The 24,943-nt window shown below is 43.0% G+C and overlaps 1 protein-coding gene and 1 long non-coding RNA gene across 3 annotated transcripts; both read right to left on the bottom strand.

Annotated features, from left to right (window-relative positions):
- Window positions 1–1,997: 1,997 nt before the first annotated feature.
- LOC147419454 (uncharacterized) lies at window positions 1,998–2,742 on the bottom strand. Its single transcript, XR_015187202.1, has 2 exons — window positions 2,293–2,742; window positions 1,998–2,181 (listed from the first exon to the last, which is right to left on the bottom strand). It is a non-coding gene; the product is annotated as an uncharacterized LOC147419454 (long non-coding RNA).
- An 18,093-nt stretch (window positions 2,743–20,835) lies between these two features.
- LOC147419453 (G-type lectin S-receptor-like serine/threonine-protein kinase SD2-5) lies at window positions 20,836–24,174 on the bottom strand. 2 transcript variants are annotated; one of them, XM_086505874.1, is made up of 3 exons: window positions 23,657–23,829; window positions 22,862–23,534; window positions 20,836–22,783 (listed from the first exon to the last, which is right to left on the bottom strand). In XM_086505874.1, the coding sequence occupies exons 1-3, from the start codon at window positions 23,684–23,686 to the stop codon at window positions 21,120–21,122; spliced, it is 2,367 nt and encodes a 788-aa protein (XP_086362000.1). In that variant the 5' UTR covers window positions 23,687–23,829; the 3' UTR covers window positions 20,836–21,119. The 2 variants fall into 2 exon arrangements, with proteins under 2 accessions (XP_086362000.1, XP_086361999.1); XM_086505873.1 differs by having other exon boundaries at window positions 22,862–24,174.
- Window positions 24,175–24,943: the final 769 nt, after the last annotated feature.

Genomic DNA, 24,943 nt, shown 5'->3' with positions numbered 1-24,943 from the left:
ATTTTCCAGATCAGTATGCATACATAAGAAAACGTCTCCCCAAGTCTAGTTTTCAAAAAAATTGAGCAAATTTGGGTCAAAAAACATCAAAACAGGTGACAGACTGAAAACAGCAGTTCTGAACTAATATTGGTCATTTTACCTATCAAAACAACTCCAAATTCAAAAAGAGTTGAGATTTAGCTTGTGAACATAGTGAGGAACAAGTTGCCAAGAGATCAAGACCAAAGGTGGTTGAACATGGATCGAGATCCATGTCCCCCAACCTCAAAATTTGATAAAATATTGGGGGTATTTGACTTAATAAGCTTGTAGGCATACTTGAGTACATTTCAAATCTCAAGTTTGGACAAAAAATACCTTCTGGAGACCAAGATACAAGCCAAAGTTCTTGTGTCCTAGTCCTCAAACTGTTTTGAGTGTTGTTTCAAGTGCACTTCACCAAAAAAATTAAGCCAGATAAAGCCAGGAAGAAAGCTTGCAGGCAATAGGACACACCTAGACTTTTAGGGTTGAATTTTTTCAAGTTTCCTAATTCTAAAATTTTAGGGTATCCATAACTAGTTTCCAAAGACCAAAGGACCACAAAGACCTGACTTTTGAGAGACCTAATCAAGGGCAAAAAGAGATAAGTTGCACTAAGCCAAAGTGGGCTTGTCAGAGACTGTCTTGAGAGTATTGAGTGAGATTTAAACATCACAAATTATCCACCACCAGGGTTTTCTACTCCACTCAAAGACATGCAAACCACAAGAAACGTTGTGATACCTTCGAGAGTGAGAATCGACGAAGACCTAGAGAAGAGGTACCCTCTAATCAACAAACCAAACATGAGATTCATCAAAACCAATGAGACATGCTACAAAGAGAACCTAAATGAACGACAATAGTCCACAAGAATATGTGACATATGGGAAGGGGATCACCCCACTCCATGGTATAACACTCAACCAAAATCGCAATGTGGGCTAGGGCAAAAATCACCTCTTCTAAATGATGGTGGAGTAGTAGTCAACTACACTAAACCAGCATATGTGTCACAATCTCGTAAAAAATCAATACTCCATGGACGATTCACGCTCATGTTCATAACCAATCAAGAGTATGGTTCAAAGACCATTTTTGCAAGGCAAGAACAACCATTGGCCATACCACCAACTACGCAACAAGTAGGACCGTGCTACAAGTGTGGAGGTAATCACTGGCCAATAGATTGTCCTCATTGGGTAAAGAACGTGGTGATATTTCAATATTGTCTAGAATGCATTGTTGCACACCTGGTTCGTGACTGTCTAAAACACCCAAACAATAAGGGAAAAGAAACATTGAACGTTGTAGGGATGATGCCTTCTTCAAGCGGACCTGAGATAGAAATAATGGTTCCTGTACATGTGATGACTCAAGTTTAAGCTCAAGAAGCTGCCAAAAACAACCCTTGAGGAGGAAAATATATTGCCACCTCAAATAGAAATCGAAAATTTATTGGCGGTGAGAACTAGAAGAAAATCATGGAAAGCCAAACGAGACAAAATGAAAGCGAAGAAGCTGAAGAAACACTACAAGAGGTTGTGTGCTCTTGTGACGCTGTTAGCGACGGAAATACACTGGGTTTTTATAACCCCCGGCGTCGCTAAAACCGTCGCTAATAGCGTCGCTACGAGAGCGTCGCTATATAGAGACGCTCATAGCGACGGTCATAGCGACGTTTACACAGAAGTCTATAGCAACGCTCCAGAGCCATAAATAGCGACGGTTATAGCGACGCCCGAGAGAATTTTTTTTTTGGTGACAGGGCATTGAATGCCCTGCCACCCATCAACCATATTGTACTTGATTCACTTTTTAAAAAAAGTGCAAGGGTAGATAATAGACCCAAAATAATCACCCACAAGACGCATTGTTTGCAAAATTGACAAGCGTAAAATTGACAATTGTACACATCATAGGCAAAATGAATTGATTGGCAAATGTAATAATGACAATTGTACAACATCATAGGCATAAAGAATTGATTGGCAAAATGAACTGCGGTGACAAATGTAATAATATACATGGTTCAAAAAGACGTATAAAATCCGTCTCATGATACATAAGCTATGAGAAACCCTAAACTAATGCTATCTAGCTACGGCTAAACTGACGTCGTCTAGTCAGACGTCTCATCGCGTCCAAGCGGCGTATCTGTCGGATTCTGCAAAAAAAGACAATAAGACAGCTTTCAGTAAGTATAAACATATAACGACATTTATAAAACAATACAAAAAATAGAAAAGAGTAAACCCTAATACTAACCATGCCGCCGCGAGAACTGAGAATGTCCATCAGGGCGTTTAAGCCCTTCCTGCCTACGTACTCGCGCTCGTACGGTGTGGGATCACGTCCTGTCATCGACCACTGTCAAAACATACAAAGAATTCATTATGTTAGAATTAAAAAACTCATAAACCCTAAACTATCGAACATAAAGAGCAATGCGAAAACACTTACAAAATAGGCCTCAAATGATGCCCATCCACCGCTCCCCAAGTGGTGCGAGCTCCCTGCCTCTACTCGCGCTCTGGCTGCATCCTTTTGTTGCTTCCACTTGTCGGGATTCTCGCGCGCTGCTTTCTTCGCATTCTTCCAATCTTCTTTGGCCAGCCAATCTGGCCTGTTCCACCCATGCTTGATTGCTTTTTGCACTTCGGAACGCTTGTGTTTGCAGTATTCGCGCATTCGAATCTTCATCAGGTCTTCATTGAAGCGCTGATCCCGTGTTGGAACGGGAAACTCATCATGAAGTATGCTGATGACTCTGTTTTTTAAATCACTTGGTACTTCACTCCATTTGTTTAGTATGTAGTGTCTAGACAGCTGAGAGCAAAGACCACGCATGCGCGAGATCACCTTCCTGCCGTCATCATCCATGATGATGTCGCCGCTGAAGTCGACGGAGTAAGGCAAGCCCTCTGGCCGGTGACGCGTGAACCTGGGTGTCCCGGCAGGGGTCTCTAGCGACGTGTCGATGGGGGTACGGATGGCACCACCGCAGCGGCTTCTGATTGAGCATCTTCTCTGATCTCCTCCATTGATGCCGTTGTGATTGGCACATGGTAGCCTTCATACGTCCTTGCACTACGAGGGGCTACCTCTATGACGTACCACCAGTTTGATGTAGACTTTGTAGGATGAAATATTACCTGCCAGAGCCACATAACTTACATGAGAGCTTTCAAGCACATAACTTGTAAAAGGGGGATGTTAACTATTTACATATTTACTTGTTCACAATGCTCGGGTAGTACGAAAGTGTCTCTTAGGTCAATCCATTTCTTAGTAGAATCCACCTCAAGAAAACCAGACTCTCCTCTACGCACAGTAGCGTTGCGACCCTCCATGATTATCTTGAACCATTGCACGTCGAACAAGTCGACAAAAAATCCTCTGTAATCGATCCTCAAAATCTCTTGCAGCGTGCCGAAGTAAGTGAGTTCCGCCACCACAGGATCTGCATCAGAGAAACGTCGTCGACTAGACTGTTCAAATTTTGCCATGATTCCACAATCTTGAGTAAAACGCTTTTTGTCGATTCGTTCCACCCTAAAATGTCGACCTTTACACCATGCTGCTGTGTATGACTTATACTACAACGAACAAAGATTATGAGTGGCCGTTCAAACGTTTAGAAATAAAGTCACTAGCTAGTCGTACATTGCAAACTTACCTTGGTCGCGCAACCCCGAGAGTACTCCCACTCTTCCTCAGTCACTTCGTCACCGCATTGTTGTGCGTTTTTCAATTGGTTGTGCAACCATCTTAAGCTCATGAAGTTTGGTAGGCTCTCCAGAACCGTCGGATAGTGCATCGGTGGTCGTCTTCCCCGTCTCCACTCAATTCGTGCCCTTTGTCGCTCTTGCTTTGCATCCTCATGTTGTGAAATCCACTTTTGCATCACTGGATTGTGAAGCATGCAAAATCGGTTGATTTTAGCCTCTAGATCTTCCGTCATCTTCTTCTCAACACCGAGATTGCACATGACAATCCCAGATATGCGCTCATCATCTATGGTTCGCCATAGCGTGTCCTGGGCTTTATCAAATCCGTCTAGCCACTCTCCAATGTACACTAGGGACTCTGATACCAACCAACCTTCTGCCATGCTACCCTCCGGACGTGCCTTTTGACGCACATATCCCTTAAGCGTTTTCATGAAACGTTCTAAGAAGAACATCCATCTGGAATGAACTGTGCCAGCTATTTCCACCTCATCAACTATGTGAACAAGAAGATGCACCTGAATGGTTAGCATGGTAGTAGGAAAATATTTCTCAAACATGCACACAAGCTCCGCAGCATTTAGTTTGGCGAATGGTATGGAGTCTACGTTGATCTCCTTTTGTGAGATCCATTGCACCAGCTTTGCAAGCTTGTAGATTGTGTTACGGATGTCGAGAGACAAACATCCCTCAATGGTAACCGGTAAAATAAACTGTAAAGTATGTGCAGCAATGATATTAAAGTCCACATTTTATGCAATGATATTAAAGTCCACTATGAACGTACCTGACACATTTTATGCCAATCGTGTAACTTCAAACCGGTAAGCTTTCCTTCTTTAGTAAAACACATTCGGAGCGAGTGCATTACGCCAGTGGGGGTCCGCAAAGATCGAATGGTCTCTTTTACTTTGCGTTCTTGGGCTCCTGTGAAAATCCATGGTGCTTTAGGGAGTTTTATCGATCCATCAGACGCTGTTTGCGGCCAATATTGCTCCATACGATCCACATTTCTAAGGTCAACTCTGGCTCCCAAAGTATCTTTCTTATCGGTCAGATGGTCCCATAGTAGATTATCCACATTCTTGAATATGTGCATTGGATCGAACAAGTGATTGATCATGAGTCGAGGCCAGTATGGTAACTCGTACCATAGAGATAGTCTCTTCATCCCTGGAGGCAATCCGTCATCGCACATCTCCTTCTGCTCTAACCATGCTTGTGCAGACATCCTTGGTGGCTCTCTTCCCAAAAAGCCGTCGCGTAACACATGATTCTCTGGAAGATACGCTTGATGACCTTCGTAGATTTGCTTCTTCAGTGAGGGCGCCCTACGTGCATTCAGTCTAGGTCCACATGTGACACATGCTCTATATCCGCTTGTTTGAAGCCCTGCATGTATACACATGATAATAGATCAACTATGGGAAAAAACAAGATTTACAGTGTCTGAGTGAGGAGTGTCAATAGATCACCTGAGCATTCTGTTAGCCCGGGATAGTCATGCATGGTCCACATTAGAATGCCTCTGATCAAAGCAATCTGTCGTCCTGTGTGTCGGCTCATATCCACCACCTCTATGCCAATCCACAATTGTTGTAGCTCTTCCAATAGTGGACGAAGATACACATCCATATTCCCCACTTTATGTTGCCCTGGCACAATCAAGCTTAGCCATAGGTGCCCCTTCTTCGTAGTCAACCACGGGGGAATGTTGTAGTTGACGATGACAACGGGCCATACAATGTAAGATGTTGATCTTTGACCAAATGGATTTACGCCATCCATAGCCAGGCCTAAGCGCAAATTTCGAGCTTCCCTGGCAAAATCCAACCATGTTCCATCTATATGTTTCCAGGCTGCGCAATCTGCAGGAATTCGTAGCACACCATCCGAAGATTTATTCTCCTCATGCCATGATGCTAGGGCGGCCATGGACTTACATTCGAAGAAATGCTTGATGCAAGGAAGCAGAGGAAAATGTCGCAAAACCTTTTATGGAATTTTTGTCCCGTGGAGATCTACTCGATATCTTTCGGAATCACATTTCGGACACTTCTCCATGTCTATGTATTCCCCTCTGAAAAGAATGCAGTCATTAGGACAAGCGTGGATAGAATTGTAATCCATCCCCAAGTTTCGCAAAATCTTTCTTGCTTCATCTCGGGAATCTGGCATCACATTGTCAGCTGGTAGTATGTTCTCTTTAAGCAATCTACACAACATAAAAATACGATACAGTCGTGTAAAAATCTATCAGATCATTATACATTTAGAGTTTTATTAAAGTAAACTAATTGTAATAGATCACCTGAAAAGCGTTGTGACGCTAGTGTCACTCCATTCAAACTTTGCCTGCATGTTGAGAAGAACCAGGAGTGCTTTCAATCTAGACATACGTGCTCCATTATACAATGGCGTATCGGCTTCACTTTTCATATCATCATAGATAAGCCTTTCTGAATCCATGATCGTCTCGATCATTTCATCAATCTCGGGCTCAAACATTGCCTCGTTGGGAATGTGCTCTGCATGATCATCCCTCGAGCTGTCAGAGGCTACATCTTGTGGCCTCACATATGCTGCTTGACCAAAGCGCCTGCGAACACGTCTATTGCGTTGCAAGATTGCTGCTTGTTGGCCAGCGTCAGAGTCCGACGAGTTATAATTGGCAACAAACCGATCTATAATAGATGGATCGAACTCGCCAAATTTGCGAACGTGCTGCAAAGAAACACGTCTTGTCCGTCCCACAGCATGCTTGCATTGATTACAAGGACATAAGACCCTCGTTGAGAGATAGGTGTTTCGGTTGGACGGTCCCACATCCTCGTCACTACTCATAATGAGGATAAAAATCTTATAACCTGGACAACAAATTTAATATTCTATTGGCATTCTTCGTCTTATCTCTCTCTCTCTCTCTCTCTCTCTCTCTCTCTCTCTCTCTCTCTCTCTCTCTCTCTCTCTCTCTCTCTCTCTTTACCTCACATTCTCTATTCATGTCCAATCCCCGCACACCTCGGTCTAGAGGTGCACGGAGATCAGAACCACCGGGTTATAATCTTGTCTTTATTGGTCAATACCTATATTTGTGGGTACAAGAAATCTACAGACCCACGTCTACATGATACTGCATGTAGTGGTCAAAACCCCTTTGCCTCTTCTCTAGCTGTAGCACTTCACAGCATCTTAACATCTTTTCACAGTAGATCTTTTCACTGTTCGTCTAACTCTAAACCGTAAACCGTAAGTAATTCTTGCGTGGACTCGATCTAACGTAAATAAGCGTAAATCTAAATAAACGTAAATCTAACTAAAAATAAACCTAAATCTAATTTAACGTAAGTCTACATCTAACCTAATCTTTAACGTCTTTTGGAATAGTTTCCTACGACATTAAAACTCTCTTCTTCTTGTGTGTGTGTGTGTGTGTGTGTGTGTGTGTGTGTGTGTGTGTGTGTGTGTGTGGGTAAACCTAAATAAACCTAAGTCTAATCTAATATAACATAAATCTAAATCTAACGTAAATTATGTTATATTAAAAACAAAGAACTAAACTAACAGGGATTATATGAACCTTAAAACTGATTTAACACATAATTTTTCATATAACTCGGCAAGAGTTGGCGTTCTCATCACTAAAGATGTGAGAGTTAACTTCCGACGGTGACGCTGCCTCATCTCCATCCACATCTGACGACAGCAATTGGCCCTTTAGACCGTTCTTGCTCTTGTTACTAACTTTGAAGTTGCTATTGAATGACTAGAGGTTGTCTAGATGGTCATTGTGTCGGGGATGTAGTGACTCTTGCCGCCCTGAAGATCCACCTTCTTCCCTATCTTCTGAAGACATTTCACCAGTACTTTTGGATCGACGGAGCCCACCATGAGTGAAGGCAGCAATACCCTATATTCCATTGAGGGCTTTCTTCACCCGCTTCATGCAGGCATCGCAGTCTATGGAGACCTAAATCTAATCTAATATAACGTAAATCTAAATCTAGCATAAATAAACGTAAATCTTTAGGTCTTTTAATTTTAATTAGTTTCCTACGACGTTAAATTAGTTTCTCTCTCTTTGTCTCTCAATGTGTGTGCGTTTTTTTGTTTATGCATGTTTTCTCTCTCTTTTCCTCTCTCAATGTGTGCGTTTTTTGTTTATGCATGTTCTCTCTCTCTTTTCCTCTCTCAATGTGTGCGTTTCTTGTTTATGCATGCTCTCCCTCTCTTTTCCTCTCTCAATGCGTGTGTGCATTCTTTGTTTATGTATGTGTCTGTGCGTTTTTGTTTATGTTTGTACTCTCTCTCTCTCTCTCTCTCTCTCTCTCTCTCTCTCTCTCTCTCAAAAACACTATGTGTGTGTGTATGTGTGTGTGTGAGAGAGAGAGAGGGAGAGATAAAGAGGGGAAGGGAACATGAGAGTGAGGAGAGGGAAGGAGCATACCTGGCTCTCCTTCCTCTCCTCGTGTGTGTATGTGTGTGTGTGTGTGTGGAGAAGAAAGAGAGAGAGAGAGAGAGAGAGAGAGAGAGAGAGGGAGAGCATTACCTTCTCCTTGCTTGAGGGCGCCGAAAAACTCAGATCTGAGATCTGAGTTTTTGGGCGCTCTCTGTTATTTTTTTAGCCCAGTCGGCGTCGCTATGAGCATCATAAATTTACAAAGAAATTTGCGACGCTCATAGCGACACCGGGAAAAAATTTTTTGAGCGTCATTGTGTGAACGTTGCTAATATGAATAGCCTCTTGTAGTGAAAAAAAATATTTGGACTCAACGTAATTGAACCAAAAAAAAAGAACTACTTAGATGCAACCAAGAGAGCAAGAAAGACGCAAAGGGACCAGAAGAGTCAAAGACTGACTCACATGGTTTGGTTTTGATGGAAAAGGTGAACGAGCAACTAAACGCTATGTTACAAGTCTATGCAGCAAGGCTCAATAAAAACCAAACTTTAGAACAAACGCTATGTTACAAGTCTATGCAGCAAGGCTCAATAAAAACCAAACTTTAGAACAAATACCATTGACATATCCGCATCCAAAATTTGAAACAAAATGGATGAAAATGTGCAACTAGCTCTTAGAGAAAGCTCAAGCTCTATTGTAGCTAGAAACATTGAAAACCCATGAGCAAGTAAAGCATGTGTTTGCAAAGATAAATTCAAGAGTGCTCAAGGAAAACAATACAATTGCTTTAAAGGAAAACAAATCAGTAGAGCCACATAAATCAAGGAATGAAAATCCATTGGATACGAGGGTTGTTGCGAAGACTACGGATGAGGCAAACTCTAATGAGATGTCATCAATTCCTGAAGTGGACAATCCATGGCCACAATCCTTATGTAAAACTATCAAAAACCACAAAGATGGTAGTGCTACTTTATAGTTAGCACCTATCCCTGAGATGAACATGGATCACGAGCTCTATCCTGGAGATATGTGATCTCTATACGGGGATGTTGAATCTATCGCGTATGAAGAGAGCAAACCACATTCTCTATAGACATCTTTCATAGGGAAGCACAAAACAAAGTTTGACTTCAGAGTGGCACCTTCTCAATGGAAAGACACACCAAAAATGATGGATACCAAAAGCTTGCACGAATTGATGTCTTTTCCTATACAATGCAAGATTACTCTCTCGAAGTTGCTAAAAATCAGACCGCATCTATAGGCCCAAATGGACAAACACCTGGAAAAAATGGAGTTGAAAATCCCTTCATATGACCAACTCTCAGACGACAACATGGGTAGAACTTAATCCGAGAGACCAAATTTAAAGTTGGTACCAGTGAATAAGGTGGGTGACTATAATCAAGGAGAAGAAGGGAACACCACCTTACCACTAGAGTGCAAGAGAATGAAAATGATAAGAATACTTGATAGTGAGGCCGGAATAGCCATTGCTACGAAGAAAATCTAAGAGAAATGGGGAAGACCAGCTCTCAGGAAAGTGCGTATGAAGCTGCAACTAGTAGACGGACATGTAGAGAGACCCTTAGGGATGCTAGAACAACTTTTTGTATCCTCTTGCAGAATAGAGTTTTTGCTATAGTTGACTTTGGAAACGCCAACAAATTTGAGGTTATTTTGGGACGATCATTTATATCTCAACTCAGAATGGTTCAAAATTGGGGCCATGACCACCTCTATCTACGACATAAGGGTGTCACAACCAAGGTTAACACCAAGGAGAGCAACCACAAGAATATATCATCATTGGCATACCTGAAGAATCTACAAAAGTTGTTTCAAAGAAGCCGACTCCAAAAAAATTTCAAATGAAAGCATATGAAGAAAAAGAGTTTCCAAGTTTGACATTAAATGTTCAACAAACTCCACATCAAGAGAAGGACAAGGATACGACAAAAGATCAAGTGTCTCCTACGATAATCAAATTCAGTATATGTAGAGAAATAAGACTCAAAATCACATGTTCAACTATGATAGAGCTAGAAGCGACAAAGAATCTAATGTCTTATGAAACATGGATAGTGATGGGAAAGCCAATAATCACCGAGCTAGAGGAGATAGTGTACACAAGTTCCAAAATGCCAATTCCTAGCTTTGGAGTGGCCGAAGTCTCAAGTTGAGCATTGGTGAATTCAAGGACACTTTCTATATAATCTACTCCTATCACATCAATGAGAGTCTAGTTCTGACTAAAAGCTAGATAAACGACTTCTTTTGACAACAACCAAAAGCTTCATCAACAATATCAAAAGCCCCAGAACAACAATATCAAAAGTAAAGCTAAAGCAACCACCACTAAAGTCGATCAACCTTGCAATTCAACTTTACCTTCAACGAGCCTCCATCAAAGTTCCTGGGTAGCCTCTACATCAAGAGCCACACCATCGACAACGCGATGGAAACCTAAGCAAAAAGTATATCAACCAAAGTTTCCATCCCAACAAAGCCTCGAGAAAAAGCCAAAGAGAATCAACCAAGTGTTGGTATCCAAAGACCACATCAAAGTCAAAGACCCAGTTGGATACATCAAGCACGGGTTCAACTTCAACAACCAAAAGTTATAGGGTGGGTCGCATCAAATGAGTCAATCAGTGCTCAAGTCTACTTCCAAGGAAATACCAATGTTTGGGCCAAAAATCCTAAAGTGACAGCTTGGATCTACTCACCTCAAGAAATAAGTTTCACAAAGAGAAAGCCAAGCTATCAATGGAAGATAGCCACATCAATCAAGAGAATGAACAACTGAAAAGAGAAAAATAAAAGGTCAAAGAAATAAGCAATGCGGCACGTATGGGTGCCAAAGTTAGACTTCAACCAGGCTACCCAACAAAGAGAGGTGCAATACCAGATGATTCCGGTCAAGGCTACTTGAAGCACAAGGATTTTATGAAGGTAACACTCAAATATTGTTTCCAAAAGTAGTAGCTCGACCTGGAACACGACCTGGAACATAGCAATGACAACCAAAAGCCAACAGAAGTCAATTGCAACCAAGGATGATGCAACCTCTAGATGGGTACCTCATTTCCAACTACAAAAAGAAGGCGTCTACAGCGTAAATAATTAGGTATGGATACCAAAGTATAGTCTCCATCAAACCAAAGCAGAAGAGAAAATATGAAAGACGGTCACACAGCGACCACCAATAAGGTGGGTTCTAAAATCACTAGTGAAAACATAATCACAAAGGACCCACATACATTGACAACCGCTTCTCATGGGAGATAAAGCAAAGGCTTCATTGGTCACTACAATAGCCAAAGAACTTGTTTCACAAAGTATTGTCAACTACGACAAGTAAGTCAAGAGGAGCCCAAATATGCCACCCTACTCAACAAAATGGTGGCATCCATAGACCAACACAATGAAGAGGCTTAAATCTCCAAGAACTTTAAGAATTGGGTTAATTCTGGCCTTGAGCAGGTATGTCCAAGTCACCATTGAAAATACATGGCATAAGAGACAAAGTCGGGTAGCTAAGACACTAAATGAGCGAGGCATTAGTCCCAAAGCTTCAATTAATATTCTCTATGGTCTAAGCATCTTAGCTATTATAGGTACTACTCAAGTTGAAAGAGTTAAGCATAATTACGGTTTGTTGCTCGTGTTGGTATAGGTGATCATAAGAGTTGAAATCTATGAATTTTAAGTCTGGTGAAGTAAAGGAGAGAGTCCACAAGACACTCACGCACTGTGCATAGTGAGCTATGAGTGGAGGAGCTTCAACATTGAAAACCCTTCTTAGAAACCCAGAAGCTCTTGTAACGTCCTTTGATGTCTTATGTGCTACATTTTTCCTTGAAGCACCCATCAACTCCCTTTTTTGCATTGTATGCTTTTGTTCGACAAAATTCTCATATGCATATAAAATGTCTCATAATTGGCACTTGCATTAGGCACTCTTTCTTTGTTTCTCCCAAGCACTCACCTTGCATGACACGTACTTCAAGTGGAATTGCTCAACTCCGGTAAGAGCGTATACTAAGGGCACTTTTTACCCAACCGGATTTTTTCCTTTGGTTATCTAGGTTTTTAGACCCTAATCTAAAAACAATCACACCATCCTCTTCTATATATTCGTTCTACATAAGCAATAAGGAAATTTACCCATGTGCATCGTCAAAGACAACCACAGTTGTAGATCTCAAACATGCTTGTCAAGAGCATCTCTTATCTACAAGGGCGATAAAAAAGCTCCATCAACAAATGGCGAGTTAAAAAATGAGCTACAGGCTACAATGATAAGCAATGATAAATTCAGCAAGAGAGCTATCTACAATAACCATATGTAGCTCACACAATGCTTCAAAGTTCGTGACCTATTGTAGACAACTAACACTGCAATGGAACTTGAAAGCAAGTCCATCATCAACTCAATGCAAAAAATGTTCAGTTCCAACAACGACAAGCAACATTAGAAGCCATCTTCACGGCCAAAAGTGGCAACAAAGAGAATAATGAGCAACAAGATGCAAAATTTCCTCGAAAATTGAAGTCCAACACACACACATCAATAAAAACACAACAGTTATGAAGCACTCAAGGAAGGATAGTGTCATCAATGACAAAGCATACAACACTAATGATCATCCTTGCAGACAAAGCTGAAGACAAGACTAACAACAAGATTGCACATGGTTGTGTTAAGGGACGACATGAGCTAGAAGGGGAGAATGTTAATAGATTGACCGAACGGGCATCCACCTGGTCGAACTCGTAGTTGGACACCACATTTGTACTCTATTATTTTTTCGACCGAGTGTAGTGATACTCTGTGTAAATCCTGATTCCAGGGTAGCTAGTCGATTCTCTGAGTTGTAATTCGGTCATGATATTTGTAAAGGTCCATGTGAGATGGCTACTGGCCATTTAGAAAGCCCTAGATATAAAGGTCAATAACCTTATTGTGAAAGGAGCCTTATCTTTTGAAGACAAGAAAGAGCTATATTGTACTTATGCTCAAAAGACTATGAAGCTTCAACTTGTAATCATTGCAGCTAATGATTGGGTAATCCGTTTTTAATTTTGAAACTTGTATATTGTTCCTCTCTCTTTGCTCTTTCATTCAAGTATAAGCATTGTTAGTTTTGTTGAGGTTTGTGACTACGTGTTAGTGAGCCTAACCTTCATATTTTAGTGCTTAAACCACTGTTGTTTTATGTTTTGACCATAGGAGAGTGTTCCTAAACCATAGGGAGACCATTCTAGATAGTTTTGTTGCATTTTACCTTGTCGAATTGCCACCAAACTTGGTAGGATAGTGTCCTTAGGTGTCTTAGACCTCCCCCTAAAGTTCTCTTGCATTTCGACTTCGTTTGAGTGCCGAAATGACAACGTGATGATTTAGAGCGGTGAGAAAGGACATAAAAATATTTTCCTGATCATTGAGTTGGTGTGTTTGCTTATTAGGTTCACGTCTTGAGATTGACAACTTCAAAGAGTTTCCGTACCCCATCCAAATTACTTCCCTAAGTATTGATATATTATGTTAGTGCTAGATAGCTATGCTACAGACGTCCATCACGACGACCCACTAACACTGATCAAACAATCCTTGCTGCATACGACAGCTTGTTATTTTGCGCAATGGACCATACAATCCACAACCCATTGCAGGGGTTTGTTGTATGTGATTGCTTTAGGAGAGATGCCCTCTCTTTGCATCTACTAAAAACAGCCCAGACCTTTGTGACCCCAACCCATTGCCTTCAAGATGCAAGTGTATGTGTTTGCATCTGAAGAAACACCCCCACTTCAAATCCGCCAAAAAATAGCTTAGAGCAATAAGATGACATCCTAGACATGAAGCTCCTTGAGCACTTTTTGTGCTTTATGAAGTGCACCACATTTGGCAGACATGTCAACCAAGGCATTGCCAAGCACGGTGTTTCTTTCAACAACCCCTAACTAACAATAGCATCATGAATTCTTATGCCCATATCAGCATCTTGTGTAATGCTAGATGGCTTCAAGGTGCAAGTATAGGTGATCACATTTGGAGAGATACTCTCTCTCTGCATCTGTTGAAAATAACCCAGAGCTTCCTAACCCTGACTTGTTGGACATATCCTACATTCAATGAACTGAATGAGACAACATTGTGGATAGGAAGCTCTTTGACTTGTTAGCATAGTCTTTAAGTGAGCTCACTAAAGAAAGCCTTATTCTCTTCCCCTCCATGTTTGCTTGTGTAGAGAATATTCCTGGCACTGCTGTGTCCACGAAACCATTGTGTAGTGGATATCGTTGCTCTGTCCATGTTTTTCTTGTGTAGCGGATATTGTTGATTGTTCTGTATTCATGAATCCATTGATGCTTAGAGAGAGTGTATCCGACCACCACTCGGTGCTTGCAAACTTGCTCCAGATTATATATCTGACAGTCCCTCTAGGGTCAGATTACGATCGAGCATTAGGCAAAATTTGAACTCACAAAGGGGCCTTATAAGGAGTTTGACTTCCTCTCTCATGTCCAAAACGGGCGTGCGGTAAAATTTTTGCAAATCAACTCTAAACTTGGCGGAGATTTGACAGTTAGAATCTACTCTTCAAGCTCTTTCTATTGATATATAGCACGCCATGAGATTCCTCATATTTTGAAAGATTTTATTTTTGATTCTCCTGTGATGTGACAACTCCGTCTAGAATCTAGAGAATCAAAAATAGTATCTTTCCAAATATGAGGAATCTTGTGGCGTGCTATATATCAATAGAAAGAGCTTGAAGAGTAGATTCTAAATGCCAAATCTCCGCCAAGTTTAGAGTTGATTTGTAAAAATTTTACCGCACGCCCGTTTTGGACATGAGAGAGGAAGTCAAACTCCTTATAAGGCCCCTTTGTGAGTCCAAATTTTGCCTAATGACAGAACCCACATTGGGCGTGATTGGAAAATAGCCTTAGAATGGCGATCTGCACGGGCATTGGGACTCTTGAATTTTACCTCCTCTGCTCTGAACACCACAATCCACTTGATGCAGGAGCCCCGTATACTCCATGTTTTCTTGTGTAGTAGATATTGCTGCTTTCTTGGTGTTGCTCTATGTTCACAAAACCTTTGTGTGTCGATACCACTAATGTGTCCATGTTTGCTTATGTAGCAGTATTGTTGGCTTCTTGGTGATGCTCTGTATTCACAAAACCATCGGGCTCAGAGAGAGCACATGGGACGGCTATCCGGTGCCTGCAAACCTACTCCAAAATACACAGCTGGTAGACCCTCTAGGGTCATCTTGCGACCGAGAGATAGCCCACATAGGGCATTGCTAGAAAAGAGCCCTCAAAAGGGCGACCGCACCACCACACGGGCGCTAGGCCTTGGGCTCCTCTGTACGATCTCCCCTGCTCTGAACATTGCAATTTGCTAGGTGCAAGAGTCCTGCGTGTCCCAAACTTTATCATTTTCTCTCTCTCTCTCTCTCTCTCTCTCTCTCTCTCTCTCTCTCTCTCTCTCTCTCTCTCTCTCTCAAAACCTTTGTGTGTTGATACCACTAATGTGTCCATGTTTGCTTGTGTAGCAGTATTGTTGGCTTCTTGGTGATGCTATGTATTCACAAAACCATAGGTGCTCAGAGAGAGCACATGGGACGGCTATCCTGTGCCTGCAAACCTACTCCAAAATACACAGCTGGTAGACCCTCTAGGGTCATCTTGCGACCGAGATATAGCCCACATAGGGCATTGCTAGAAAAGAGCCCTCAAAAGGGCGACCGCACCACCACACGGGCGCTAGGCCTTGGGCTCCTCTGTACGATCTCCCCTGCTCTGAACATTGCAATCTTCTCGGTGCAAGAGTCCCGTGTGCCCCAAACTTTATCATTTTCTCTCTCTCTCTCTCTCTCTCTCTCTCTCTCTCTCTCTCTCTCTCTCTCTCTCTCTCTCTCTCTCTCTCTCTATCTATCTATCTATCTATGTTCTTGTTTTCTCCCTTTTCATTGCAAGACACACCTGTCGGATGCAGGAAAGGGAGCCACATGTCCGGGGGGGTGGAGATCCCTCTCCCTTTTACATATAATATAGATAGGTTGATTGACGCAATTGGTAAGTGTGAAGCAGACCAATCACCTAGTTCCTGCCAATGCTTCCAAGAGCTATTATACCATAGCAAATGTATAGGTGATTGACTAAGGTTCTCAATCTAGACATCGAATCAAAATTGGCATTTTTCATCTCCCTTGTTCGAAGGGCTGACTTTTGCCTACCATGGATTCTAAGCAGAAAAGCATGATAATGAGCCTCAACATGTGTAACATGTGTAGCACAACAACGCTGAAGCGGGGCCTGCAGTAAAATTGAAGGCCATAGTGTTGGGTGTTGACTATGGCGGGTGAAGGCGAGCCATGGTGAGCAGCAAAGATTGAATGAGAGAGAGAGAGAGAAGAGGCTCGACACCAAGAAAAAAGCTCGCTATATTCATTAGTTAACAAACCTTTACAATATATAAAGTTAAAATATGACCCATACACACTCCATGCAAACTGAGTGTGTTGTTTGCATGGCATAGGGATTGTTACCACACAAAACTTAGATATGTTGATAAGGGCTTGAACCCAACAAACCCCCCCCCCCCCCCCCCCCCCCCCCCCCAAACCACTGACAATGGATTTGAGACAAACCATGGCAGAGTTCAATCACCTAAAACTAGGAGTAGATGTCCCCCCCTTGACAATAACATAGGTGTGTGTGTGTGCACTTCCCTCAAACAACTATCAGTGTGAGACAAACCAAAACTTAGAACCAAACATAAAAGGGCGGTCTTACCATTGATGTATGGTAGTGTTTATAACCCATACATTTTATTGACAAATGTCTGACATAAAAGGAAACATAGAACAAACTGAAAACTACAGGACATCACTATCTACAAAAAGCATTGGTGCTTCTCAATCTTCATCACTTTTCAACCATGTTGATCTGTCATTTATTCTTCTTAAAACATTTATCCAAAGGATGATTGGTCTTTGCACAGTAGATGCGAGGATTTTTTTTGAAACAATTCTTAATTTGATGATTACTGTGTCCACATATCGCATAAGGTCTAGTGCTGGTAGTAGACCTGGTTGAATTTGCAGTCAAAATGCAACCACGAGCTACATATGTAGTAGGTACAACAGAATTAATATGTGGTACTTGTTTCTCTTCTTCCTGCAATGAATTAACAATACCATCCAAAGAAGGCAGCGGATCCTTCTCCTTTAAAATAGTTACAATTTGACGAAATTTTACAAGTAGGCTATTAAGAAAAACAGGTATAAGATCTTTATCTGGGATAGGGGCTTCAACATAAATCAGCTGGGTGCGGATGCTTTTCAACCTGTTAGCTAAAGCTGCAATATTCTTGTCATCACACATAGAAAGAGAATACACGTCCATTTAAAGGCTCATTTTGGAGTATTTGGCTTTAGGACCAAACACTTTCTCTAGCTCCATCCAAGCAGCATTGGTAGATTGCATGTCATCCAAATACTGAATAAAATCATCTTCAAGAGATGTCAGAATAATACCTAATGCTTGCTCGTCCTTACATTGTTGCTCGATAGGTAGTGCTCTCGTAACAGCAGCGGATGTGCCTGCTTCGTCTCTTGATAGAGGCTTGACGACGCTCCAAAGATTCTTTCGCAACAAATATCCCTTCACTTTGATTTTCCAGGTGTGAAAGTCGGATCCATTACACTTATCCACCTTTGATACCATGCTTGATATGCTTTATGATACGCCACAAAAAACCCTTGCTTATCAACCTCTCAAGCGGTGTTTTGAAGTGCTTTGGAAATCCCACTGATTAATGTGCAAAAGTCGATAAAAACTTCTTGACAGGTTGCTCTACTGTCCGTCCATACCTTGGCCTACTTACACAATATTTGTTGAGGGCTGCAATTGCTACAAACTTAAGATGTGTTGAGTCTTCAATACTCGATAGCATTTACCAAAATGCAATTGATGATGGAGATTTTACTTGAGACTGCAGCCTTAACAGGTGTGAAGGCCCTCTTGCTTGAAGTATTAAATTGGGTTGGCCACTTTGAATAGCTAGTGTGAAAGGATTAAAACAAAAGGAAAATGATGTCGAATTCTGTAGCGGACAGCGCCGAGATGACGGATTTGCTTTGCAGCAGGCTAAGGAGGCTGAATTAGGAGACGCTCAAGTGTGAAAAATTCACCAGGAGGCTAAAGCGGCCCTGTTGATGTAGATTGTGCCCAAATTGGCGCAGGTCGAGATCCTCCTTCTCTTCTGCACAAGCGGCTGCTCTCGCGTTGCTGAACCGAGTCGAGATCGATGCCAATCAAAGCCAAGTAGACAAGGCTATGATACCAGTGTTGGTGCAGGCTATGGCGGGTGAAGGCGAGCCATGGTGAGCAGTAGAGATTGAAAGAGAGAGAGAGAGAGAGAGAGAGAGAGCGAGAGAGGAGGCTCGACACCAAGAAAAAAGAACACTATATATATAAAGTTAAAATATGACCCATGCACACTCCGTGTGTTGTTTGCATGGCATAGGGATTGTTTCCACAAAACTTAGATATGTTGATAAGGTCTTGAACCCAACACATATGATCAAGAAACCTAACCCAACACATATGATCAAGAAACCTAGTCTGGGAAAGCCCAAAAAGCTAGCAAGCTTAACACTTGAGCAATGCTTTCACTCAAATCCCCTGCATCATATTGAACACCTACTTCTAGTGTTGGGTGTCTAGTCGGGAAAAGCACCTATTTCAAACATCGATTGGAACCTGCAAAGCAAGCCTTTCTCTAAGATCTCTTTGTAGAACTCTCTGACCTTCAAGAAGAGGTTGCCTTGATTCACAGTAGGTTTCTCAAAAAGACCAACACCAGGCGCAATGACATGCAAACCATGGGAAGCTAAGCTCAAAATGAGAGAGCACCCATGCCATGACAAAGAAGTAAAATTTCCGACATTATGACAGCTCCTTCTTCTCTCAAAAAACACCTTAATGGGGACCCAATCCTTGCCCACCTCAATCTTGAGGTGCTTGCCCTTAAAATGGTCACAACAGAGTATGCTGGATCCTTCCCACCTTGTAGATTTTTCTTCTCAGCTTCCTCTTGCTTGCCTTATGTAGGCTCTGTACTAGCACACGCAGGGTGAGGGGCAAGTCCCAGCAGGCCTTAGCGTGCAGGGCGAGATGCAAGTCGCAGGGCCAATTGCACCCGTGCACCCTGCTTGCGCACACAGTACGCTTGTCTCCTGTGTCGCCTCGCGCAAAGGCACACTCACCCGGAGTAAGGAAAACGCACCACGTGCGAGGGTGGGGGGTGGGGGGTTGGGGGGCCTCAGTTATATCTAACACGGGCATGGGAGATGGGATCAAAGGCTCCCATCACTTTTGGGCCCCGACATTAGGCGCGCGTCGTAGATCTTGTCGCAAAAATAAACTCGGGTATCCGAGTTTACAAAAATACCCAAGTTTACTTTTGCCCGTCCCGATACTTTTGCACGTCAAAACTCCATGGAAACGTGTACATTCCACAGTGACATACGCGGGCGTGGTGGATAGGCCACATGGCCCTCAAACCCTAGGTTGTGGGTTCAATCCTTGGGGGCGGGGGAGAGGAGCGAAGTAAACTCGGGTACCCGAGTTTACATTTTTCTCGAGTTTACATTGTCCACGGAAGCCCGAGATCTACGGTGCTCAATCATCCCACCGTAGATCCCATCTCCTCCCATGCCCGTGTGAGATATAGGCCAAGGGTTGGGGGGGGGAAGGAATCCCTCCCCCTTTTATATACAGTACAGAAGTATAGATAGATATAGATGACGCAAGGCACTCACCTGAAAGCTGAAAGCTGGCCGGAGTGAGGAAAATAATAATATAATAACATATGTATAATATATATGCCATTTTTATCGATAGATTATACTACTACCTACATAATAGTTCCCACTCTTTAGAGCTGGGTCGCACCCGGGCCAGTGGGGGAAGACGTTGGGGCAGGTCCTTGCACAGAGTCGCACCCAAAGCTCCAATCGACGCAGAAAGGACCAGCTCAACAGTGGCCAACGTGCATGCTACACTATGATTGGTTCCCGAACTCCTGCATTCAAGGATAAAGAAAATCCTCCTTAACCCTCGCTTAATCCCTTACTTTTTCGAAGTGCTAGTGGGATTATTGACATTGTTCGGATCTCGTGCCAACCTTTTCAGAATTCCTGTAAATAGGGAATATCATCCCCCCCCTCCCCGCACTTCCCCGAGTGCGACCCGGCCCTTAGCCACGAGTTTGCCCTTTTCTCTAGGCATCAGTGGCTCGACTCTTCCAAGTTCCAAGTTCCAACTTTTGAATCTTGGGCTCAGCATTATATTATTACACATTTTAGGAGTCAAGATCTTGACCAAAGGACTTTTTCCAGCTTTCACACAAACCTTGTGACTCAGAGACCTGGTGACTCATTACTCATACTTAGATCATGTTCCCACTGAAGGTCTCACACTGCCTCGCTCTGCGGATCCGGTTTAGCACAAATCAAAGAGTAGATTCAAACTCAAGTTAAACATAGACATGGTCATTGCTTAAAATGGGGCAGACTAAATTGGTTGGTGTGCAACTTTGAGACAATGCCATCGCAAAATCTGCAAAAATTAGCCCTCGAATCAATGGAGCCTCTTAACTCTTGGGCATGTGAATTTTTGTTCATTTTCATGTTCAGCAGAGTTCAGTTCTCTTTGGAAGCTAAACTTACAATACAAAGGAGAGAAGGCAAACTCCACCTCCGTTGGAGTTTGACATGTAAGCACCCCATCCTTAATGTTCAGCCCTCCTCTTCAATGGAAGCTTGCAGCAAAGGTGTAAAGAATTACTGGAATTACTTCTCCCATCAGAGCACAAGACTTATGTTCTGATACGACTCGAGAATGGAGAGTATGTACATCATCGCTCATTCATGAGCAGGAAGTAACAAGGTACAATCATCCACTTTGCCCCCATTGCTAGACCACGAACTATACACAGATGTCGGTAATGGCTCTGAAGCAAATGAGATGTTGAAACAGGTCGACGGGGATGACGAAGACCCGCTTTGATTGTAATAAAATTGCTGGTTATTATCATAACTACACATAGTATTATGTACATTGTGCCCATCAAAATGGAGGGGCAAAGGCGGCTCCGGGACCTCTACGTGTCCTTGTAGCATCGACAGTATGCTTCCCATATCAGGCCTTTTGCTTGGATTCTCTACTATGCACCAAAAAGCAACTAGCATCAACTTCCTTGCTTGTTCACACTCTGCCTCCCCCATGGCCTTGCACTTTGTTAGCTTCTCATCTAAGACTTCCAGCACCTTGTTTTCCTTCAACATTTTGGCCGCTAATATAGGAAAATACCAGTTCTCCCTCTTCTGTGACAAATCCACATTCTTCCTTCCCCCTAACATCTCCATTAGGACCATGCCATAGCTATATACATCACCCTTCTCTGTCGCACATGCATGCTGAACCCATTCAGGTGCCATGTAGCCTGGCATACCCCGCATATGCATAATCAGACTACCGTCCTCTTGATCCATCAGCCTAGAAAGGCCATAATCCGAAAGCTTCGCAACAAATTTCTCATCTAGGAGGATATTTTGGGGCTTAACATCCATATGGACAAGGTTGGATTGGTGAAGAAAAGCCAACCCTTTCGCCACATCTAGGGCAATCTTAAATCTAGTGACCCAATCAAGTGGAGAGGATGATGAAGAGTCTTTGCCGATGGCCTTGTAAAAAAGCCAAGCATCAAGAGACCCATTTTGCATGTACTCAGATACGATGAAGTGGCGAGATCCATTGTTGCTAAACCCCGTTAAGCGGACAAGGTTAGGGTGATTAAGAGAGCTTAAATAGACGACTTGACACTCGAACTCTTTGTCGGATCGGATTGCACTCTCAAGCTGTTTAATGGCAACAACAGAGCCATTGGGAAGGGTGCCCTTGTAAACTGAGCCAAACCCACCGATACCCAACTTGCTTTTGAAGTCACCACTTGCTGCTTGGAGCTGAGCAAAAGTGAAGTGTATAACACTATGCTGGCCTGGTAAAGTAGCTGCAAAAAGATCTTCATCTCCCAAAGCTTTGAATCTGCCTCTCTTTTGGCAGCACACATACAACACCCAAAATGTGACACCTAACAAAATAAAGCCTGCTAAGGTACTCACTAAAGTGATAATGAGGTACCTTCTGTCTCCAGCCTTTGCTACGGTTCCTCCGCCATAATTCTGTACAAAATTATTCTGCACCTTTAAATAACCCAAGTAATTAGTTAAACCATCGGCCATGCCCAATTTCGTTAAATTCAAGGATGCGAACACATTGGTTGATTGTGCTTGCAACAAAGCCTGTTCATGAAGCTTGAAAGTAGACACTTTCTGTGTTGTATTTGCTGTTGTTTGCTCATCGTAATAGATAACATTAGTGTGCAACTGTGTTGAATTACCTAACCTCATGATACTCAGCACTTGCTCATATCGAAAACATGCCCCGGTGTCTGCTCGGTAAAATGCAGCCTTGCATTTGCATTCCTGAGCACATGCAGCTATGCATTGTTGCTTTGTTCTGTTCCCTGTGTGTTGAGAGAAACGAGCATCATTGGCGAAATAGTCAACACCCTGCAGCTCAATGAAGTAGAGGGACTGCTCACCAAATGTGCAGTTAAGAGGATGTGTTAAGTGGCATCCCTCATGTGAATCTGATTTGTTCGCCATCACGAATATATGAGGATCCAAGCCTGAATCGTTTGGCAAAGCAGGGCAGCTGCACTCACTATAAGGCTCATTCATTGATGAGTGTCTACAAATGCCATAAGGCCCACATACAGACGGCACACTACAAACACCATTTGAGCTGTTGGCAAACCAATCATAAGCCACCATCCATGTCGCATTGCCATAGTCGAACTTGTAGCCACGTATGCTCCCATCAGAATCAAGTCTAATAAAATCTATTGTTTGATCATCCAATCTGAATGCATGCGATCTTGACACAGAGACATTAGCAATGCAGCTTTGCAAGATAAGCTGTTTCCCATCATGAAAAAACAGAGCACTATGTCCATTCAGATTGTCAGTACCATTGCAAGAAGATTGATCATGCATCACATCCTCGAGGCGAACTGAGCTCGTATTGAGCCCAAAGACACTGTAGGGAAAGCTGGTGGAGTTAGGGAAGTTGGCAAAGAGGGCAAGTCCCGCAGGCTCCATGATTGCTGAGTAATTCATGGCGATTGATGTGGGTGTTGATGGTTCCGAGGTTAGCTGCATACCTGGGGTCATCAACTGTCGCGGCAGGAGAAGGTCAAGAGGATGAAGGAAGCTCTGCCAGAGGATAGCATTCGAAGAGTCCACAATGCAGAAGTTGCCAGAAGAGTCGAGGACAAGCGCATAAGGAGCAGGAGAAGTCCGTGGAAAGGAAAGCGACCAGGGCACAAGAGACGAACCTGAATCAGAGAGCGAGAGCTGGAATGCATCGAAGAGGACGAGAGACGCGTTGCGGGAGACAGGGCGGGATGGGTTGGCGATCCACACAGGAGGGCCGTAAGGGTTGGAGAAGGAAACTGCCAGGAAGAAGGAATTTGGGTGCGTACGCGATGGTATGCAGCGGAGAGCAAAGCGATCGGAGGAGAGGAGAGGGTCGGAGGTGGAGCAGGGGTAGGGGAGGGTGGAGAGAGGGGCGTAAGGACTGAGGGAGGAAGTGACCTGCAGATGAAGACATATCATCAAGGCCGCAAGCACCATCGCCAGCTCCATGGCAGCAGAAGAGAGTAGGTACTACAGCGACTCATCATGGCAAAGGAACCCATGATCCCATATCATCAGCTTCACCCCCATGCTACATAGCCGCGATTCGTAAGGCAAGAGGTGTATCTCCCTTGTCTGTGACTCTTGTCTGAAGTTGTCTATGCTGATATGCTGAACCCACACCCCCAGAAGCCCCCGCTTCCGCCCCCCACTTTGTCGAGTCCGGATCCCGTCCTTTTCGTCCGAAGCGAGGCTTTTTACCGCGTAACGCGTTCACCGAATTGTGTCATTTGCTTGTTCTTTCATTAATGTTTCTCCCTTCCAAACAAAAACTAGAGTGGTTAGTTAGCCGCATTTATATTGAATTGACTTGAGTCCAAGGTGAGAGAAAACAAGAACCTAGAAGAAAAAAGTTTGGAGAGAGAGAGAGACACATCAAAAATCTTATTACCTTAAGGTGACATGGTCCTGTGTTTACAACGCAACGATCTTGATGTCTTAATTTTGATATGTCTAAATATATCCTTAGCTTTTAAATTGTATTAATTTTTCGATTCAATCTTGCTCTATTTTATGCGTTCTTGTCATTTGTGTAAGTGTGGTTGTGTCATTTGAAGAGTCAACAAGAGTAATATCCCTAAAGAAGAAAGTAGAGAGAGAGAGAGAGAGAGAAAGTGTCAATTGTTGTAACGAACATGATGATGTTGGCTAAAGCTTTGTGAATGAGTTTGCCGACATGATGCTTATCCGCCCCTATTGGAATATCTTGCAATCTCATCGTGGATTCTCCAACTGAGTGGGGGCACACATCTATGCAGCTCTGAAGCTGACTCTAAAGCTCATAAGAGGCCCTGGGTGATCCAAGCTATTGTCAGGGTCAAGGAGTAGAAACGACCCTCTGCCACGTCCATCAATTGGCAAGGGGCTGGCAAGGAACTGCAAGGGAAGCATGCATCATTGCCGTGACACTGCATGTCGATCTAGAG

The sequence above is a fragment of the Adiantum capillus-veneris genome, chromosome 29, assembly GCF_014529385.1.
Source record: "Adiantum capillus-veneris isolate H3 chromosome 29, ASM1452938v2, whole genome shotgun sequence".
Taxonomy (NCBI): Eukaryota; Viridiplantae; Streptophyta; class Polypodiopsida; order Polypodiales; family Pteridaceae; genus Adiantum; species Adiantum capillus-veneris.
Note: the sequence above shows the minus strand (reverse complement) of the source record. Positions and strands in the feature narration are given on the sequence as shown.

What these genes read in the sequence shown, in the direction of transcription:
- LOC147419453 (XM_086505873.1), bottom strand. Translation starts at nt 23,966, where the DNA reads ATGGAGCTGGCGATGGTGCTTGCGGCCTTGATGATATGTCTTCATCTG. An exon ending in TCCTCTTAACTGCACATTTG is followed by an intron (nt 22,784 to 22,861) that starts GTGAGCAGTCCC and finishes CTCAACACACAG; the next exon opens with GGAACAGAACAAAGCAACAA.